General features: G+C 42.5%; 1 protein-coding gene across 2 annotated transcripts in view; it reads right to left on the bottom strand.

The window, feature by feature from the left end:
• Nucleotides 1-394: 394 nt before the first annotated feature.
• Nucleotides 395-15,474, bottom strand: part of pmepa1 (prostate transmembrane protein, androgen induced 1) — a 36,879-nt gene continuing 21,799 nt past the window's right edge. Inside the window, exons 1-5 of one of the 2 annotated variants that reach the window (XM_069516076.1) lie at nt 12,429-12,610; nt 10,367-10,521; nt 8,404-8,457; nt 7,934-8,286; nt 2,951-7,494 (exon numbers count right to left, since the gene is read on the bottom strand). In XM_069516076.1, coding sequence (XP_069372177.1) covers nt 7,182-7,494; nt 7,934-8,286; nt 8,404-8,457; nt 10,367-10,521; nt 12,429-12,486 — 933 coding nt within the window. In that variant the 5' untranslated portion in view covers nt 12,487-12,610 and the 3' untranslated portion in view covers nt 2,951-7,181. Of the gene's footprint in view, nt 7,495-7,933; nt 8,287-8,403; nt 8,458-10,366; nt 10,522-12,428; nt 12,611-15,474 lie in introns of those variants that run through there. The other variant, XM_020105212.2, reaches the window with a different exon arrangement.

Below are 15,474 nucleotides of genomic sequence, written 5' to 3' on the forward strand. Positions count from 1 at the left end.
ATGTGTTTAATAAAAACCAGGGGCGTTGCAACAGTTTAGTTTACGTTAGGCCCCGAGCTGGAAGGAGGCCCCAGAGAACAGACGTCAGGTTTGAAAACCCTGTAAAGTCCCTGAAGGTCTAAAGCTCCGGAGGCTGCAACGACGACATGGTGACAAACCTTCCGATCGAGGCAGCGTGTCACTAACGAGCTGCTTCATCATTCCAGACGTTTGGTTGAAGACTAGAACGTTTGAATGTGTAAATAGACACAAGAAACTTGGACTCTGGACAAACGTAATTTAACTCATCAGCAGTAAATCGCTTTTGTAAAGGTTCGGAGATAAAATGAAAAGAAGTCACAGTTGGGTTCAGTTCACTGAAATGAAACACTGATTAAAAAGCAGACGAGAAACGTATTTATAAAACTTTTTTATTGGTTTTTTAAATCGAAGGCTAACTGAAATGTGTCCGATTCATACCATGTTCTGTGACAACAACGATAAACCATTGTCTTCTGTTTGTAACAAACATAGAAGAAAATAACAAACCCAGCAACACGTAGACCATCCAATATAAATTAAAATAAACTGTTTTAATACACAAATAAGCAATTATCATCATTGAGAATAAGTAGGCCTCTATATAACTGCGAGCCATGCTGTGACAGAAAACAGATTCAGACCCTGAACTTTCCAGCACCGTGTTCATCTCTTTCTTCTTCCTCCCGCTGTGCTGCAGTGGGAGATGAATGAGCCTGGTGCTTAATTTAAATTCAGGAGAATCCATCATTTTTCTACAAGAGCAGATCAGGGTTCCTTCGTGTGTTCTGTGACGTCTGCTCCGGGCTGAACTCACAGATTCTCAGAGCTCGGGACCAGACGCATGAAGGAATCCTGACCACAACAAACGGATCTATTGTACAAGTCCCACATTTAACATGCGTGCAGGATTAAACTCGACGACGGGTGGAAGACTTCTACAATAGTCACTGTGGCGGACGAGCGTTGCGTCCTGTAAGATATCGAGGCTTGTTTAAATACGCACACATACATACTGCAACCGAAAGAGTGTTTTCGTATATTTTCTTCAACATTGTCAGAGGAGAGGCGCCGCGCGGCGCTGATTCAGAGCAGAGCGAGCAGAAAACAAGACCACGATGCAGAATGAGCAAAAACACAAAGGAGCAAAACATCTGCTTTGTTTTTCACCTTTCTCCAGTTTGCTGAGTATTTAAGTGTTTGTATTACAAGTTTGTTTCAACTGTGTAACTGAAATACTTAGAGAAACTGGAAAAAGACGTCTAAAGCAACACGTTCGTCCAAAGAACTGAAAGAAACAGAAAAGTTCAAGTCAGGTGTAACTCTTGTCTTTTTTTTTTTACAGATACAAGAGTTTTGTTTAGGATGATTCCTTCTTTGGAAAAATGTCTTTAACGAGACTGCAGACAGAAAACTGAGCTCCAGATTCTTGACGAGAGGTCAGACATCTCTGGAACGCAGCGTAAGAACCTATGACGGATTAAATTTGAAACTTATGGAAGTTCATTCATGCCAGAAAAAGGAACAAACAGTTGGAATGATAGGAAAATATTCACGACAGATAAACATTTACAATAAATCACAGATGATCACATTTTTGAATAAGCATTTTTTTTCACCTCAGATTTGAATCAATAGTTGACATTGACTTTAAATTGAAGTACACATCAAGATTTATTTTAATTATCACATTAAATTATTTTTTAAATCTAAGTTAGCTTTTAAATTGAGATCAAAACTCGTTCTCGACCTTCGGACACAAAAGGAAAATTGTCAATGTGATTTTTTTCAGTTTGGATTTTTCTGGCATGAATGAACTTCTGTTCCTACAACAGTGGGATCTGTTTTCTGATATTCCGGTGCTGTTCGATGTCAGACGACAACACAAACAAGAGTACTCGAAGAGTTTTTTGCACCATGATGTGTTTTTACAGTCGGGTGAAGTCTCCGCTGAGACCGGACACCAGAAGGCACACGTGTAGACGCTGGGCCAGGCGAGGAGACGTGATGATTAGCCATGTAGCGGACTGGGTTACCGAGCACAACGAATCATACTTGAACTTGTAAGTGCGAGAGCAGAAACGATCGGTGACGTACGTGAATCACACTCACAGCGGCGCGCTAACATGCACACTTAAAACTGGAAAGGGCACTTAGAAGCAGAAGTACATTTTCTTGTATTTACACGTCCTCCCCCAGGGATCTGCAGCGTTTGCGTGTTAGGTAGTTTTACACTGTCGACGTTGGTTTTAGAAATGGAAAAAGAAAAGTTTTGTGTGATCAGTGGATTGATAATAAAATGACCTTTTTTTTTTGTTCTCAAGTGAATAAACAACAATAAAAACATCAATTAAAAAAAACGTACATTTAGCACACTACGTTAAAATATGACTAATATCAAAAAGGCAAATAGTAGGTGTATTGCAACGCTCTCTGCGGCATCACTATCAAAAACATCTTCATCATCACTATCCTCAATCTCATCATCATCATCATCATCATCATCATCATCCAATCATCACGCGAGACAGTAAGGAGGCGTGGCCTGGGATGATTGACAGCCCAAACTAGCCACTCACATTTTGCCCGTCTCAGCACAGGCAGGCACACTTGTAACGACATAGCAACAATAATATACGATGGACGTTTCCAGGGAGACCGAAAAGACGGCCGGCCAATGGCGGCAAGGGCCGGTCAGAAGGGAGCTCAGTCATTGGACAGCAGGCATCTCTAGGGAACAGGTAGAGCTTGTTCAGACAGGAAGAGGGAAGTGTGTGTGTGTGTGTGTGTGTGTGTGTGTGTGTGTGTGTGTGTGTGGGGGATAAATGTTTTCACTCTCTTGTGTGGTCCATAATAAGAGTTTGTGGATGAATGAAAGTGCACCTGTGTGTGTGGAAGGTCTGGTGCTTAAGTGAGTTTATTTAGTCTACTGTGTGTGTGTGTGTGTGTGTGTGTGTGTGTGTGTGTGTGTGTGTGTTTAGTTTCTGTCTAGACAGCTGCAGGTCTTTCTCAGGGCAAGTCAGTGAACATTAACTCTTATGTCGTCCACTGTCGTGTTATGAAACGCTGTGTTGGCTAATATGCTAACTGACACACTTGCTTCTGTTCCTGCTAGTCTTAATGCTAAGCTAAATGTGTGACCACAAATTAAACACAGATCATCATCTGCTCGGGACAAGTTTGGGACATCGGAGCCCTGATTACTTTGAACCTGTGAATAATATTGAATTTAGATCCGTTCGACTCAACGGAAGTCGACGTTATTTCCCAAAACGTCAAACGTTTCCTTTCACGATGACGACTGTAGATTTTCTCCTCGGTGTCTCAGAGTTAAGTTACGATACGAGACAAATGATTATAGCAGGTGTGGAAATGAGCATCAACAGTTTTAAATCAAGAAAACATTTTACGTTCTAATTCACCTCATGAGTGTAAATGTCATATTAAGCAGTGGTTGCAGGTTTTATGGAGCTGTGTAAACAAACCTGTGTGTTTGTGTAGTTGTTTTCCCTCTTCCTGTCTTTTTTTATTTTGTATCGTCAGCCAGCGTACGTTTCCCTGAAGCGACAGATTTTTGAAATTTTATTTTAAACTACACTTAAGGTACATGACTTTTAATTATTCTAACGATTGTAATCTCCTGTAGCCCTGTTAGCCTGTTCAGCCTTTTCTTACCCGCCGCAAACCCTCCAGAGCAGGGAACCACACCTTAGTCCACAGGAAACAAAGCCCGTCCCAAACACAAGTGTCACAGTGATGGAGGGAAAGAAGAGGACGGGAGAGGAAACAAGAGATGATGAAATAAAGGTAAATAATAAGGTGTAATCTTGCTTTGGAACCAGGCTCATTATCTCCGAACAAGTTGAAAGGTGATTCAAACTTTGATTGATTCAATCGTCACTCCTTTGGGGTCAAGAGATTATGATTTTCTTCATATAATGATTTTTTTCTTTTCTTTAAGTGCTCGTCATTAAATACACAATGCAGCTGAGTTACAGCAGCACGGGAACAAAGGAGAGAACACAGACGTCAACAAGACGACGGGGATTCACAAACAAACGGCTTTTGATTATTTGTCTTCACTTTTCTTCTTCTAATTGATGTTAAAGTCAGGATTCAACACAACGACAGTAAACCACAGAGCTCACACTGTTTATCTGCTGCTGTGTTGATCTGAGTCAGTTTCTCTTCATTCTCTAAAGGTTGAATTTCTTTTGATCTGACAAAATACTAATTAAACGTCCCTGAAAGAAAAACTTATTTCCTCAGACAATTTGTTTCTATGACAGTTTACATCTGTTTTTTAGGCATTTGAAGCGTCGTGTAAAACTCCTCAACCTACCGAAAAAAAAAAGAATTGAATTGTTTTGAGACTGAAATGTGATCGAAACATCGATACTGATGAACACCTGTGATTTCAAAAGTAAAGAGAAGACAAATGATTTAAAAATCCCCCACATCAGATTATAAAACATCTTTTTTTGAGTCTCTCCTCTACTAAATTAAGCTTTCGGAGTTTGGGCTGCAGTTTGGTTGGGTCCCTGTGGAGGGCGCTGTTGCATAAAGACTGAACACTAGAGGGCGCTGGTTTCATTTGGGCTGTGGTTCCTTCACATCAATACAAACTCGAGATCACTGTTCGGACCACGGAGTTGAAAGAGTGTTGGTCACTATGGAAAGGCTAAATCTAGAAGTCCGTTAAAATTCTACTCTAACGATAATCGAACCTTTATCTCCACACTGTTCAAGAGTTGACACAAGATGAGTTGCTATTAACACTCGTGTCACTTTTCAACACTTCAGCGTGTCTAGTTTGCAACAACTCATCCTGTGCTGCAAAGAGTTGTGTTCCAAAACTGACGTAAAGGAAGTCAATTATTTTTGAACGGACAAACTAATCATGTGTAATGGTCGGACGCTAAAAGGGCTCAGTATGGAACCTAAATCCTTTTCTTGATGAGGACCGGTTTGTGTCAAAGTTGGCATCAGATGTCGGATCCTTTGCATCTTTTAAAAGTGTGGCTCTAAAGATCAGAGAATTTAATCTAGACTTAACGCAAAGGTGTGACTGAAGTTTCTAAGTTTTATTCTGGCCGACGCTGGCTGACAGAAGATTGTTGTCTCCTTCCTGGTGCAGTAAAGTGCTCAGAGATGCCTGCAAGAGAGAACCCCACCAGAGGGGATTGTGGGTACACGTGTGTGTGTTCAAAAAGGCAGGAGAGATGCGACTTTAAATGAAACTGCAGAAACGTTGCATTCATGTGTGTGCGGCCACGGCAGTGCACAGTCGGTGTATCACACATTTCGGGCGACCTGACCTGGTGTCACTGAACCTGCGTCGTTCCCGCTCTCTTCTCACACGACAAACAAAAAAGAATTTGACATTCAAAATAAAATAACACACAGCAGGATATTTTAAAACTACTCTAATATCTTTCACTGATACAATACACATTGTCTTGATTAGTTCAGACTTTTGTTCGATGAGACAACGTCTGATTAATGTGAGCAAACTCGTATGTGCTTGACTTGTTTGGTCGAGGTAGTGACAGCCTGCTTTGGGCTTTGGGATTGGCTAACGATTGGGCCACTAGGATGAGAGAGAGAGCTACGAGCAGGGTTTCTGATTGGGCCCACAGGTTAGGTTGGATGCTGACTTGTGGTTGGCTCGCAGGACTCGGACATTTGCATAAACCAGGGATTTTTTTTTTTTTTTTTTTTAATATCAATGGTACAGTAATGGTTGTTCCAAGTCCTTTGAATCAAAGTCAGAATCTCCCCGTGATATGTTCACATGATACTCGCCGCTGTGCACTGAAGTGACCCGACCCTCGACGCCCCCGAGGTTTCTCTCTTCGTTTTTGTTTCTCAATGGACAGAGCTCCTTCACAATAAAAGTCTCTCTCACACGTTCCATCTGCGCATACTAAAAAATAGTGCAATTCTTTTTAGCAATTATATAAATAACTCTAAATTCGTGCTTTTAAGTTTGCTCTCGGTTTGCATACATGTGTGTGTATATATAGTCCATTTGTAACATATATACATGCCAACATGTATGTAGCAAAATGTTCAACGTGAAAGTTGGCACCCCAACAGATTACAGATGTTTGTTTCTTTTTTTTTCTAAAACTACACAACATATAAAAACAAACAGAAAAAACATCTTCACTGATAAGAATCCACCTAGTTTAGAAAAATACCCCTACTTTCTCTATTTTCTCTCTTATCAATCATATTGCAGATTTTTTCTGGGGTCAACAGTCTTGAACTTTGTGCAAACCTTCTTCAGAAAACATAAAACATAAAAAGGAAATGATTTTAACGACAACTCCTGCATCAGTTGGTCGATATAAGGCATGATGTTTAGCTCGAGGACGTTTTAGCACTGTGCTACAACTGGTAAGCTAGATTTAAAGTAATGCTAACAACATCTAAACTCTTTCTGTGAATATTGTTGAGTGCTAACTTGTCTCAGTGATGCAGCTAAAGCCTGGTGCAGGAGTCGCCGCCAAACGCTGAACTGTGCAGTCGCGAACAAACTTACTGGAGTCAAAGCAGCGAGGGGGGATTATCACGAGGAAACAAAACAAATTCCTGGAAGAACCAAGGAGACTGCCACATTTCACCGTTTGCCTGGATAGAAATGTAAGCGCAAAACAGTCGCACAAACAAAGAAAAGGTTCTACAGAAACAAATAGAACAAGTAAATATTTATAATGAGTGAAGGCTAGTTCAATCACGGAGGAGCGATGAGCTGCAGCGAGAGGAGTTGCTGTGGGGGAGAAGGAGGCATCTGTATCCGCCTTTTCCCCCGCCTCCACCGTTCAACCTCCTTCTCGGACATCATCATCGGTTCATCCGAAGTGCACAGGAAACTGTGGAGCAGGAAGTACCAGATGTTCTCCTGCATCCGTGCTCTGCAGGAATGCTGCGGGTTCCAGATGTTCTTACCTAACGAGAAGCCGGCGTGCGCTGCTGCCTCCCGCTCCTAGCCCGATCCGTGATGAGGGGAAACCGTGTCAGCTACGACCACAACTAACCAGCCCTTAGACCTGTGGAGTTAACCACCGACCAGGTTGTTCCTTGTTGGCTGCTGACCGTTTCCCCGAAGTGGCGAGGCATAATCCTTCCTGCGGGCTAGAAAAGAGGAAGCAGTACTGTCACACCTGCTGGGGCTTCTGGGATTTCTCCTTTGTATTCCTTGCGTTCCTGTTGTCCACACTTCCTTGCTGCTGAGGCGGAGGTCGGATCAGACCATGTATGAGCGAGGACGGGGGTGCTTGTGCGGAAGAAACAGTCCGATGGTTGTGGCTGGAGTTCAGGGATGTCGGATGGTAGTAGTGCCCAATCACCTCGCTGTAGGCCGGGGGCGCTCCCTCTACTCGAGAGCCCTGCTTCTGGTGCCGGGACAAGGCCTCCTGGGCTTCTAACACACTGATGCCTGAATGGACGCTCGGCGGAGGAGCCTGCAGTCTGAGAAGCAAACAACATAAAGATAAAGAGGAGTGATACGAATGAAACCAGTGATTTTAAGAGCAGATAATGAAAGAACTATTGTGCTGCAAGGATGATGGTAGATCTGACACCCGGAGATATTTGCATCCCTTCGGAGTCAGTTTCAGAAATGTTCGGCATTAATTATGTAGAATTATCAACATAAATCTTTACGTTAATCGTTACACACTTAAGCTGTAGTAAATCCATATTTAGCTTTCGGGTGCGTCTGTTATTTGGTGCCAAAAATGATGTAATTATAACTTAGATGTTAGAAACCTGGTAATGTGCCATGAACGCAGCATTAGGATGACAACATGCCTTGTACTTCAGCCAGTGCAGAGGACGCAGTACAAACAGGTAGATTGAGGAGTTGTAGTCAAAATGAACCCGTGAACACATGACACTGCGTAGCTACCTGGCCTGCAGACAGGAATTGGATGGGTCGAGGGGGTGGGAGTCGAACACTGTTCGGTTGGGCGGCGCTCGGACCGACTCGCGGTTCAGCTCCATCTGTTGCTCCGGATCTCGGAGCTGCAGGGTGCAGGGGCCCTGGTAGGGTGGCGGCTCTTCTCCATCTGAGAGGGAGATGGTGGGGGGGAGGTCGATGAGGCTCTGGGGAAGGTAGGGGTACGTCGGCTGGAAGCGACTCGGAGCGTACGTGTGCTGGAAGCGCTGCGACTGGAGGGTAGGCTGCGACTGGCCGTGCAGCGGCTCCCGCTGAAGGTAGGACGAGTGGACGCCTCGGTCCGGAGGTCGAGGGTTGTACACCTGGTGCCATGAAACAAATGACATCAAATTACAGCAGAGTCATAACGCAGAACATTTGAAAGTTGTTATAAACCTGCTTTACGTTTTGTATTGACAGCAGGTTAAAGCTGAACTCACGTCATTCAGACCACTGTTTGTCCCGGCGCCCTCAGACGACCACAGACTGCCCTCCTAAAAAAAAAAAAAAACACAGACAAAGCTTGACAGTGAGAATCTCTCTCGGTTGATGTGTTGAGTCCTTTCACTTAAAACTTCTGCACACAACTCTATTGTGCTTTTTGTCCACTAGGGAGCTCCACTGATGCACAACAAACACTCATTGCCACCTTTATGAGTTCCCATTGTTATTTAAATGTTTTTATCTCAATGAAACTTACACACACTGTTGAGGACATTGAAATCAGTTGTGTGTCGATGTGGTGAAGAGGCGACAGGAGAAACTTTTCCAGCGTTTGTGCAGGTTGTTTTTTTTTTTTATTGCTTCTCGTTTCCTGCCCGTCTGTCTGCATGCGCGTCTGACTGCATGTGTGTCAGTGGTTCTGTCTGCTAATCCAAATGAACTAGGACACTTTGAGTCCTCTGAGCTTATCAGGAGCTCCTTTGTGTGAGTGTGTGCATGTTCTTGTGCACATTTATGCCTCACACTTTACTCATATCTAATTTGTAGACCGGAGCCGCACACAAAACACACACATAGTGATTCAGTAGCAGGAAATTCAAGAAGCACAAGTGAAGTCATTTGTTTGAAGAAGCCTCAGGTGCGCGTCAGTGTGTGTGTGGTCTGGGTTTTATGTGGGGACCTGAGTCTGTTTACACACTGCGGGGACTTGAACTCCTTACGGGGACAAGAAGTTCCCGTATGGTAAACCAATAACTTTTAAGTCAACACGGGTTTTAAGGTTAGGGTAAGCATCTCGGATCTCATCAGCTGTCTCCTGATGATGAATCGGCCTCTGGAGGCAACATATTTTGGGGCTTCAGGTGAAGAGATCAGATCGGAGTCAAATGTTTCTCCGCACAAAACGTAAACATTGATATTTTTCGGTGTTTTAGGTCCAGACGACATTTTATCTCATCTCTATTAACAGCTATCTGGGAATAAATGATAATTTAAAAAGCCAACAGCGGAATGTTTACCACCTCAAACTTAACGGTCAAACTAGAAACAGAAACCAGAAGCTTTCGGCCCCAAAATGTTGTCCCTCACCGAATGGCTCTATATATTTTCAAGTTGAAACTGTCTACGGAGATCAGAGTACGGGTTAATGTACGTCAGTGTAACATCCTCTGAAGTCACTGACACACGACCGTTTGTGTTAGCCTTAGATAGTCGTCACAAGCGCCGTCTGAGGAGTTGAGTCAGTGTGTTAGCATTAGCCTGCAGCAAACTCTAAGATCTCTATGATCACATACTGTCACTCAGTGATCCTGAGACCCGGCTTCTTCAAAGCTCTTTCGCAAACAACCGTCGTTGCTGAACCACGTTGTTCGTTAACGACTGAGACAACAGCTTTTTAACTCAGACGGAACCAAGTCTGTTAAATAATGACTGTTATTAACTGTGAACTAAACACAATGTCATTCATATTTCATTTAGAGTGTTTGACATGATGAATGCTGATATTTATATTTAATGTTTAAACTGTTCATTCTATTTCTATACAACGATTTAAATCATTTATTTTCAGAAAAAACTGTTTAATTTCATTATTTAATTTTAAGAGAAGTTCTTAATGAAACCTGGTCACAGTCGACTTGCTGCAATAAATCGATTTTTTAAATGTCATGAAAACCAGAAACCTTGTTTCCACAGAGAAGAACAGACTTCTGATCGTAGCCATGTTAAGTTAAATTTAAAAGAATGGAATCCAAAGTCCAAGTAGAGTGTAAACTGACAGTAAGTATTTCCATTTGATATTGCACAGCAAAATTACAGCGTAGATAAAAAAAGCACATGTAGATAATGACTGCTGAGCTACAGGCCAGATATCAGACCAAGTTCTGGTCAGATATGTTACGGCAGTGTGGATGTATTAAATCTAGATGCCGGCTTCTGGTGTAAATGTGGTGTTGGACTCACGTTGGCCAGCGGCAGGTGTCTCCTGCGTGTAGGGGCGTGTCTGGAGAGGAGCGAGCGTGCTGATAGGCGGTAGTGGTTCAACAGACAGGTGATGACCACCACCATCACCATCATTACCACCACGATCACCAGGATCTGGACGAACTCCAGCTGGGCTGCAAGAACACAGGAAACAAAGCTCAGGGTCAGTTTACTCGTTGTGTTACAGAAAGTTTTATACGTTTCTTAATGCAGTTCATTTTAAAAAGTTAAATTTTGTTTTTGTGCAGAAGCTTGAGCCACAGGTTCAGTCGCGGCATCACCCTGAGCTACTTGTCTTTACTCTCCACATTTCACGCTTCACCTCTGTCCCATCATTAAAGGCTTAACGCCCCCAAAGTATCATATTTATGAAATAATTAATTAATTAATAAAGTGGTGAATGAACTCCCCAAACGAAGAAATGTGTATTTATACAAGTATGACAGATAATGATTTATAGATCTGTTGATAACTATTAAAATAAAACTGATCAAAGTATGGTTTCAGGTTATAATAGAATTATGTTGATGTGGGTTCCAGTGGTAAGTAAATAAAAAAATAAAAATAGAATATAAAAAATAATTTTATAAAATAACACCTGATTCAGTAAAGTTTAAGAACAACACTGAGGTTTCTATGTTTCTGTGTGAAACAGAGAAAAAGGTTTTCAGACAGAGACCAGACAGATCTATTCCTTATGTAAAGGTCAGTGTGACACAGACACACACAGACACACACAGACACACACAGACACACACACAGACACAGACAGACACAGACACACACACACACACAGCCAGACCAGACAGACAGGGGAAGCTTTGTTTAGAGACAGTCCGCTTGACCCCCCCCCCTGCACACACACACACAGAGAACATTTTTCACACACTCTTTTTTCACGGGGAGCAGACAGAGGTCAGGGCCAAGTCAGACACAGGAGGACAGAGTGGCCTGCAGACAACAAACACACACACTCACACACACACACACACACTACAGACTTGTTTCACACCACTTCTCCAAGCTAACCAACACACAACATAAACCTGAAATATTCTGCATCAAGCCTCGACCTGTAGGAACAAGGCTGCTGTGGCTGAATTCACACTCTATAACCACACAAGGAAAACAAACGCACTTCTAATATGATCAACACAACGACAAAAGTCCACAGAGCTCACAGAGGCTAAATCTGAATGATGGCCCAAATCTGGTTTCACAATAAAGCTGATGATGCTGATCTCTGATTTTAAATATATATTTTCCAGCAAACGCCACCTTGACCTTTAAAACATAATCAGAGGCCCAAACATCTTGACGTTATACTTGCAGCTGGGCGACGATCCTATATCTCAACACTGACATATATAACCTCTTATTACATTGTCTGCAAAGTCAGAAACCACTTTGCTGATATGGGGAATTCTGTAGAAGCTAATATTGGCTCATAATTGAATCAGAATTAGAAATTGAATCAAATTGAAATTGGGTTTTCGTTTCAGTTGCTCCCACCAAGAACAGAAGAGTCTACAGAATAAATAGAGATATTAAATATAAAAAACTATGTTTTAAACACTTACCAAAGCTAACCTTTCGTAAAAACCTTGTAGAAATACAACTGGCATTTATATATTTACTTTAGAAATATATGAGCATCCATCACATTTTTAATTATGTCAACGAAACGCACAAACATGACAAGTTAAAAGGATTTTAAAAACCAAACAAATCAAAAGCTGTCCAAGCTGATGTGTTTTGAATGTTTGTTAGATTTAACTGAAGAGAAAAGCAGCAAATCAACACATTTGAGAATCTGAAAGACGTTCGCGTTCAGTGTTTACTCATTTCTTTACTTAATGGAGGATGCATTCATAAAAAACAATCAAAAACAGGCTGAGCAGCGTCGCTCTCCAAACTTCTGCTGCCTGCAACAAGTCGACAACCTCCAGACACAAACAACTCAACAGACAGAATAAAATCCCGGTGTGCTACTAAACCATCGCTGCATCCTCTCCTCTGTGAGCACAGTTGAGAAACTCACCACACAGTTGTGTCTGAACACAGTTGTCATGGTTGTGACTCCCTGGTGGAGGCTGCATACTCCTGTCGCTCTGTGAGATCTTTGCTTTCTCTTCGACTGCAGAAGTTTATATTCCAGTTTTTATATCATGAAGGTATTTCCACAGGCTGGAGTCTATACGAGGTCAATTCAAACTAAATCAACAAAACTAAAAGAAAAAACTAAAAACAAAAACTGCCCGCCTGCAGAGGAACTCCACACTACATGTCCCGCGGATGCTCTGGTGTGTGGGTGTGCGTGTGTCCTCGCCGGCCGACACACACACTCTGAGCTTCCACCAAGCTTTGTCTGCAACTTTTTCTCACACACATTCCCACACTGTCCAGACAGACACACACACACACACACATTGAGGAAACAGCTGACCAGACCCCTCCTCTCGGACGACCCCCCCCCCCAATAGCTGTGAACAAAAGGGGTCGATGTGTAGGAGGAGGGGAGGGGGAGAAAGAGACACAGAGAGAGGAGTGAGAGAAAAAGTCGGGGGAGTGGTGGGAGCGTCTGGGAGAGACAGATGGGTCAGAGGGATGGACAGAATAATGATGAGAGATGGGGGGGGGGGGGGGGGTGTTAAAGCTTGAAGTTCTCATTGGGACACGTGACAACTTCAGGAATAAATAAATAAAAAACTGATCCGGGGATCAATCGATCTGCTCAAGAAGCAGTGAACACGATTCATTGAATTGCCATGGCAACAAGACGTACGGCAAAAGTACGAAAATCCAAATAGGAGCTGTGATGACGTGCGAATCTTTACCAGAAGAGGACATGACGTATAAATCCTGCTGTGGAAACATCACTGCTCCACACAGACGTCGGTTCTTATGGCCAAAAGCAAATCTTGTCTTTTTCTGCTTCCTCTACGTGTATGGCTTCTCTTTTTATCCTCAGATATTTGTATTCTCCCAGTTTCACGTCCTTCACGTGTTAAAAAACTTCACTCAAACATTTCACCAGGGGTCTGGGAGGACCGCTCCTGTAATCTGTGTCATTACATACAGCCCCTCCCATATATTGCACTGAATTACAGCCAGCAGTCTGAAACAGTTTTCATGAGTAGTCATGAGGACTGACTTAGGATATTTATTAATTTCTGTTTATATTATTTTACAGTTTGAAGCTGTATTTCATGAGGGATAATGTGTGAACTGCTGCGAAGTTGTCGAGTCGCCAGCTGAAGTTCATGTAGGTATAAAAAGGTTAGCTGAGGTGAGTTCAGACAGTCACATGGTCGCCACTTCCACTTTTCCACTTCTGTTTTTATTTAAACACACACAGCAATTTACATAGATTAGATACTAAAGAAAGAAAGGAAGGAAGGAATACAGTCGTAAATACTGTGGGAAAACAGAAGAGAGGGTGAAGGGAAGGAGGAAGGGAAGGAAGGACAGACGGGGGGAAAAGGGCGGAGAGGGCAAATGGAGGATGGAAACAGAAATGAACACAAACACACACACATGAAGAAACATAAACACACACACAAACACACACACAGAGAAATAATAATGAAAAATAAACAGACACATTCCTCTGCTTATTAAAGAGAAGTGTTGTCACTGTAAAAGGCAAAAGGGAACAGACACACTGAGTGCCAGCCGTGTGTGTGTGTGTGTGTGTGTGTGTCTGTCTGTGTGTGTCTGTGTGTGTCTGTGTCTGGGCACTCGGCCTGCTGACAGCTTGTCTGTCTCTGTGCTCTGTCAGCTGGTGCTGAACTGCATCTTTCTGCCAAATCACTCCCACAACTCTCTCCTCTCCTTTCCTTTTCGTCTCTCTCTCTCTCTCTCTCTCTCTCTCTCTCTCCCCTTTCATTGCCTTCCTCACCATTTCCGTTCGCCTCGCTCTCTTTCCTCTCTCACTCTTTCCTTTCCTTTTTCTCTAACTATTTCCGTTTTCTCTTTTCAAACAGTTTCGTTACAAATGCAACGAACGTCTTATTTTTGCAAAGAGACCAGAATTAGTCAGTCACACTTCACTGTACGTCACTCGTATTAGCAGACATTTAATAATATATAATAAAAACACATGGTTAAAGACACTATATACTGTCGATTAAGAAGATAATTATTAATTATGTAATAGATTCTGTTTTAACAATAAACATTTATATTCTATTTTCCATTTTTTCCACTTCCATTTAAAGAACTGTAGGAATTGATGACATCTAGTGGTGATATCACAGATTGCAACCACCTGAATAGAATCTACGTTGGCCCTCAGGTGTCATAAAAACAAGACAGGGCTTATGTTGGCTCTTTGTTGATCCCGGGCCACTGTTTAAACATGGCGGTGCAACATGAGGACGAGGATCCGCTCCTCATGCAGATATTATCATTCATGCCTCATTCTAAGGCAACACAAACACTGAAATTATTAGTTTCAGGTGATCATGCTCTGATGAAAAGAACACGGTGAATGTTATGTTTCATTTAGCTCCTAAGTTCCACACACACACACACACGAACACACACTATTATCACATTTGTTATTACATCATTAATCACAGATGCAGACAGATTTGTTGCCGTGTTGACAAAATGTAATTTGCTGTTTCTGTTCAGTTTGTATGATTCGATGCATCATAATTAAAGAGGAAAAACCTGCTGCTGCTAAAAAATACTGCTCAGTCAGACCAGCTGACTGTGTGTGTGTGTGTGTGTGTGTGTGTGTGTGTGTGTGTGTGTCTGCGTGTGTGTCTTCCAGCCTGCAGCTTGTCAGCTCTTAAACGGAGGGAGGTCACGGGGTCAGTCAGCAGACCTCCTCCCTTGTCTGTCTTGTCTCTTATTTTTCACACTTTTTCTTTTTTTCTCTCTCTCTCTCTGCTTCTTCTCCCTCTCTTTCACTTCCTCCCTTACCTCACTCCCTCCGTCCGTCCTGCAGACTAACAGGAAAACTATTTTCTCATGTCATGTTTCCATCCAGATGTTCTGCACATTGTCAGAAGGTGTGACACAGTTACATAACATCAGTACACCAGTTTTCCACTTCAGCCCGACAGAAGAGAAGTTTC

Source organism: Paralichthys olivaceus, chromosome 2 (assembly GCF_024713975.1).
Source record: "Paralichthys olivaceus isolate ysfri-2021 chromosome 2, ASM2471397v2, whole genome shotgun sequence".
Taxonomy (NCBI): Eukaryota; Metazoa; Chordata; class Actinopteri; order Pleuronectiformes; family Paralichthyidae; genus Paralichthys; species Paralichthys olivaceus.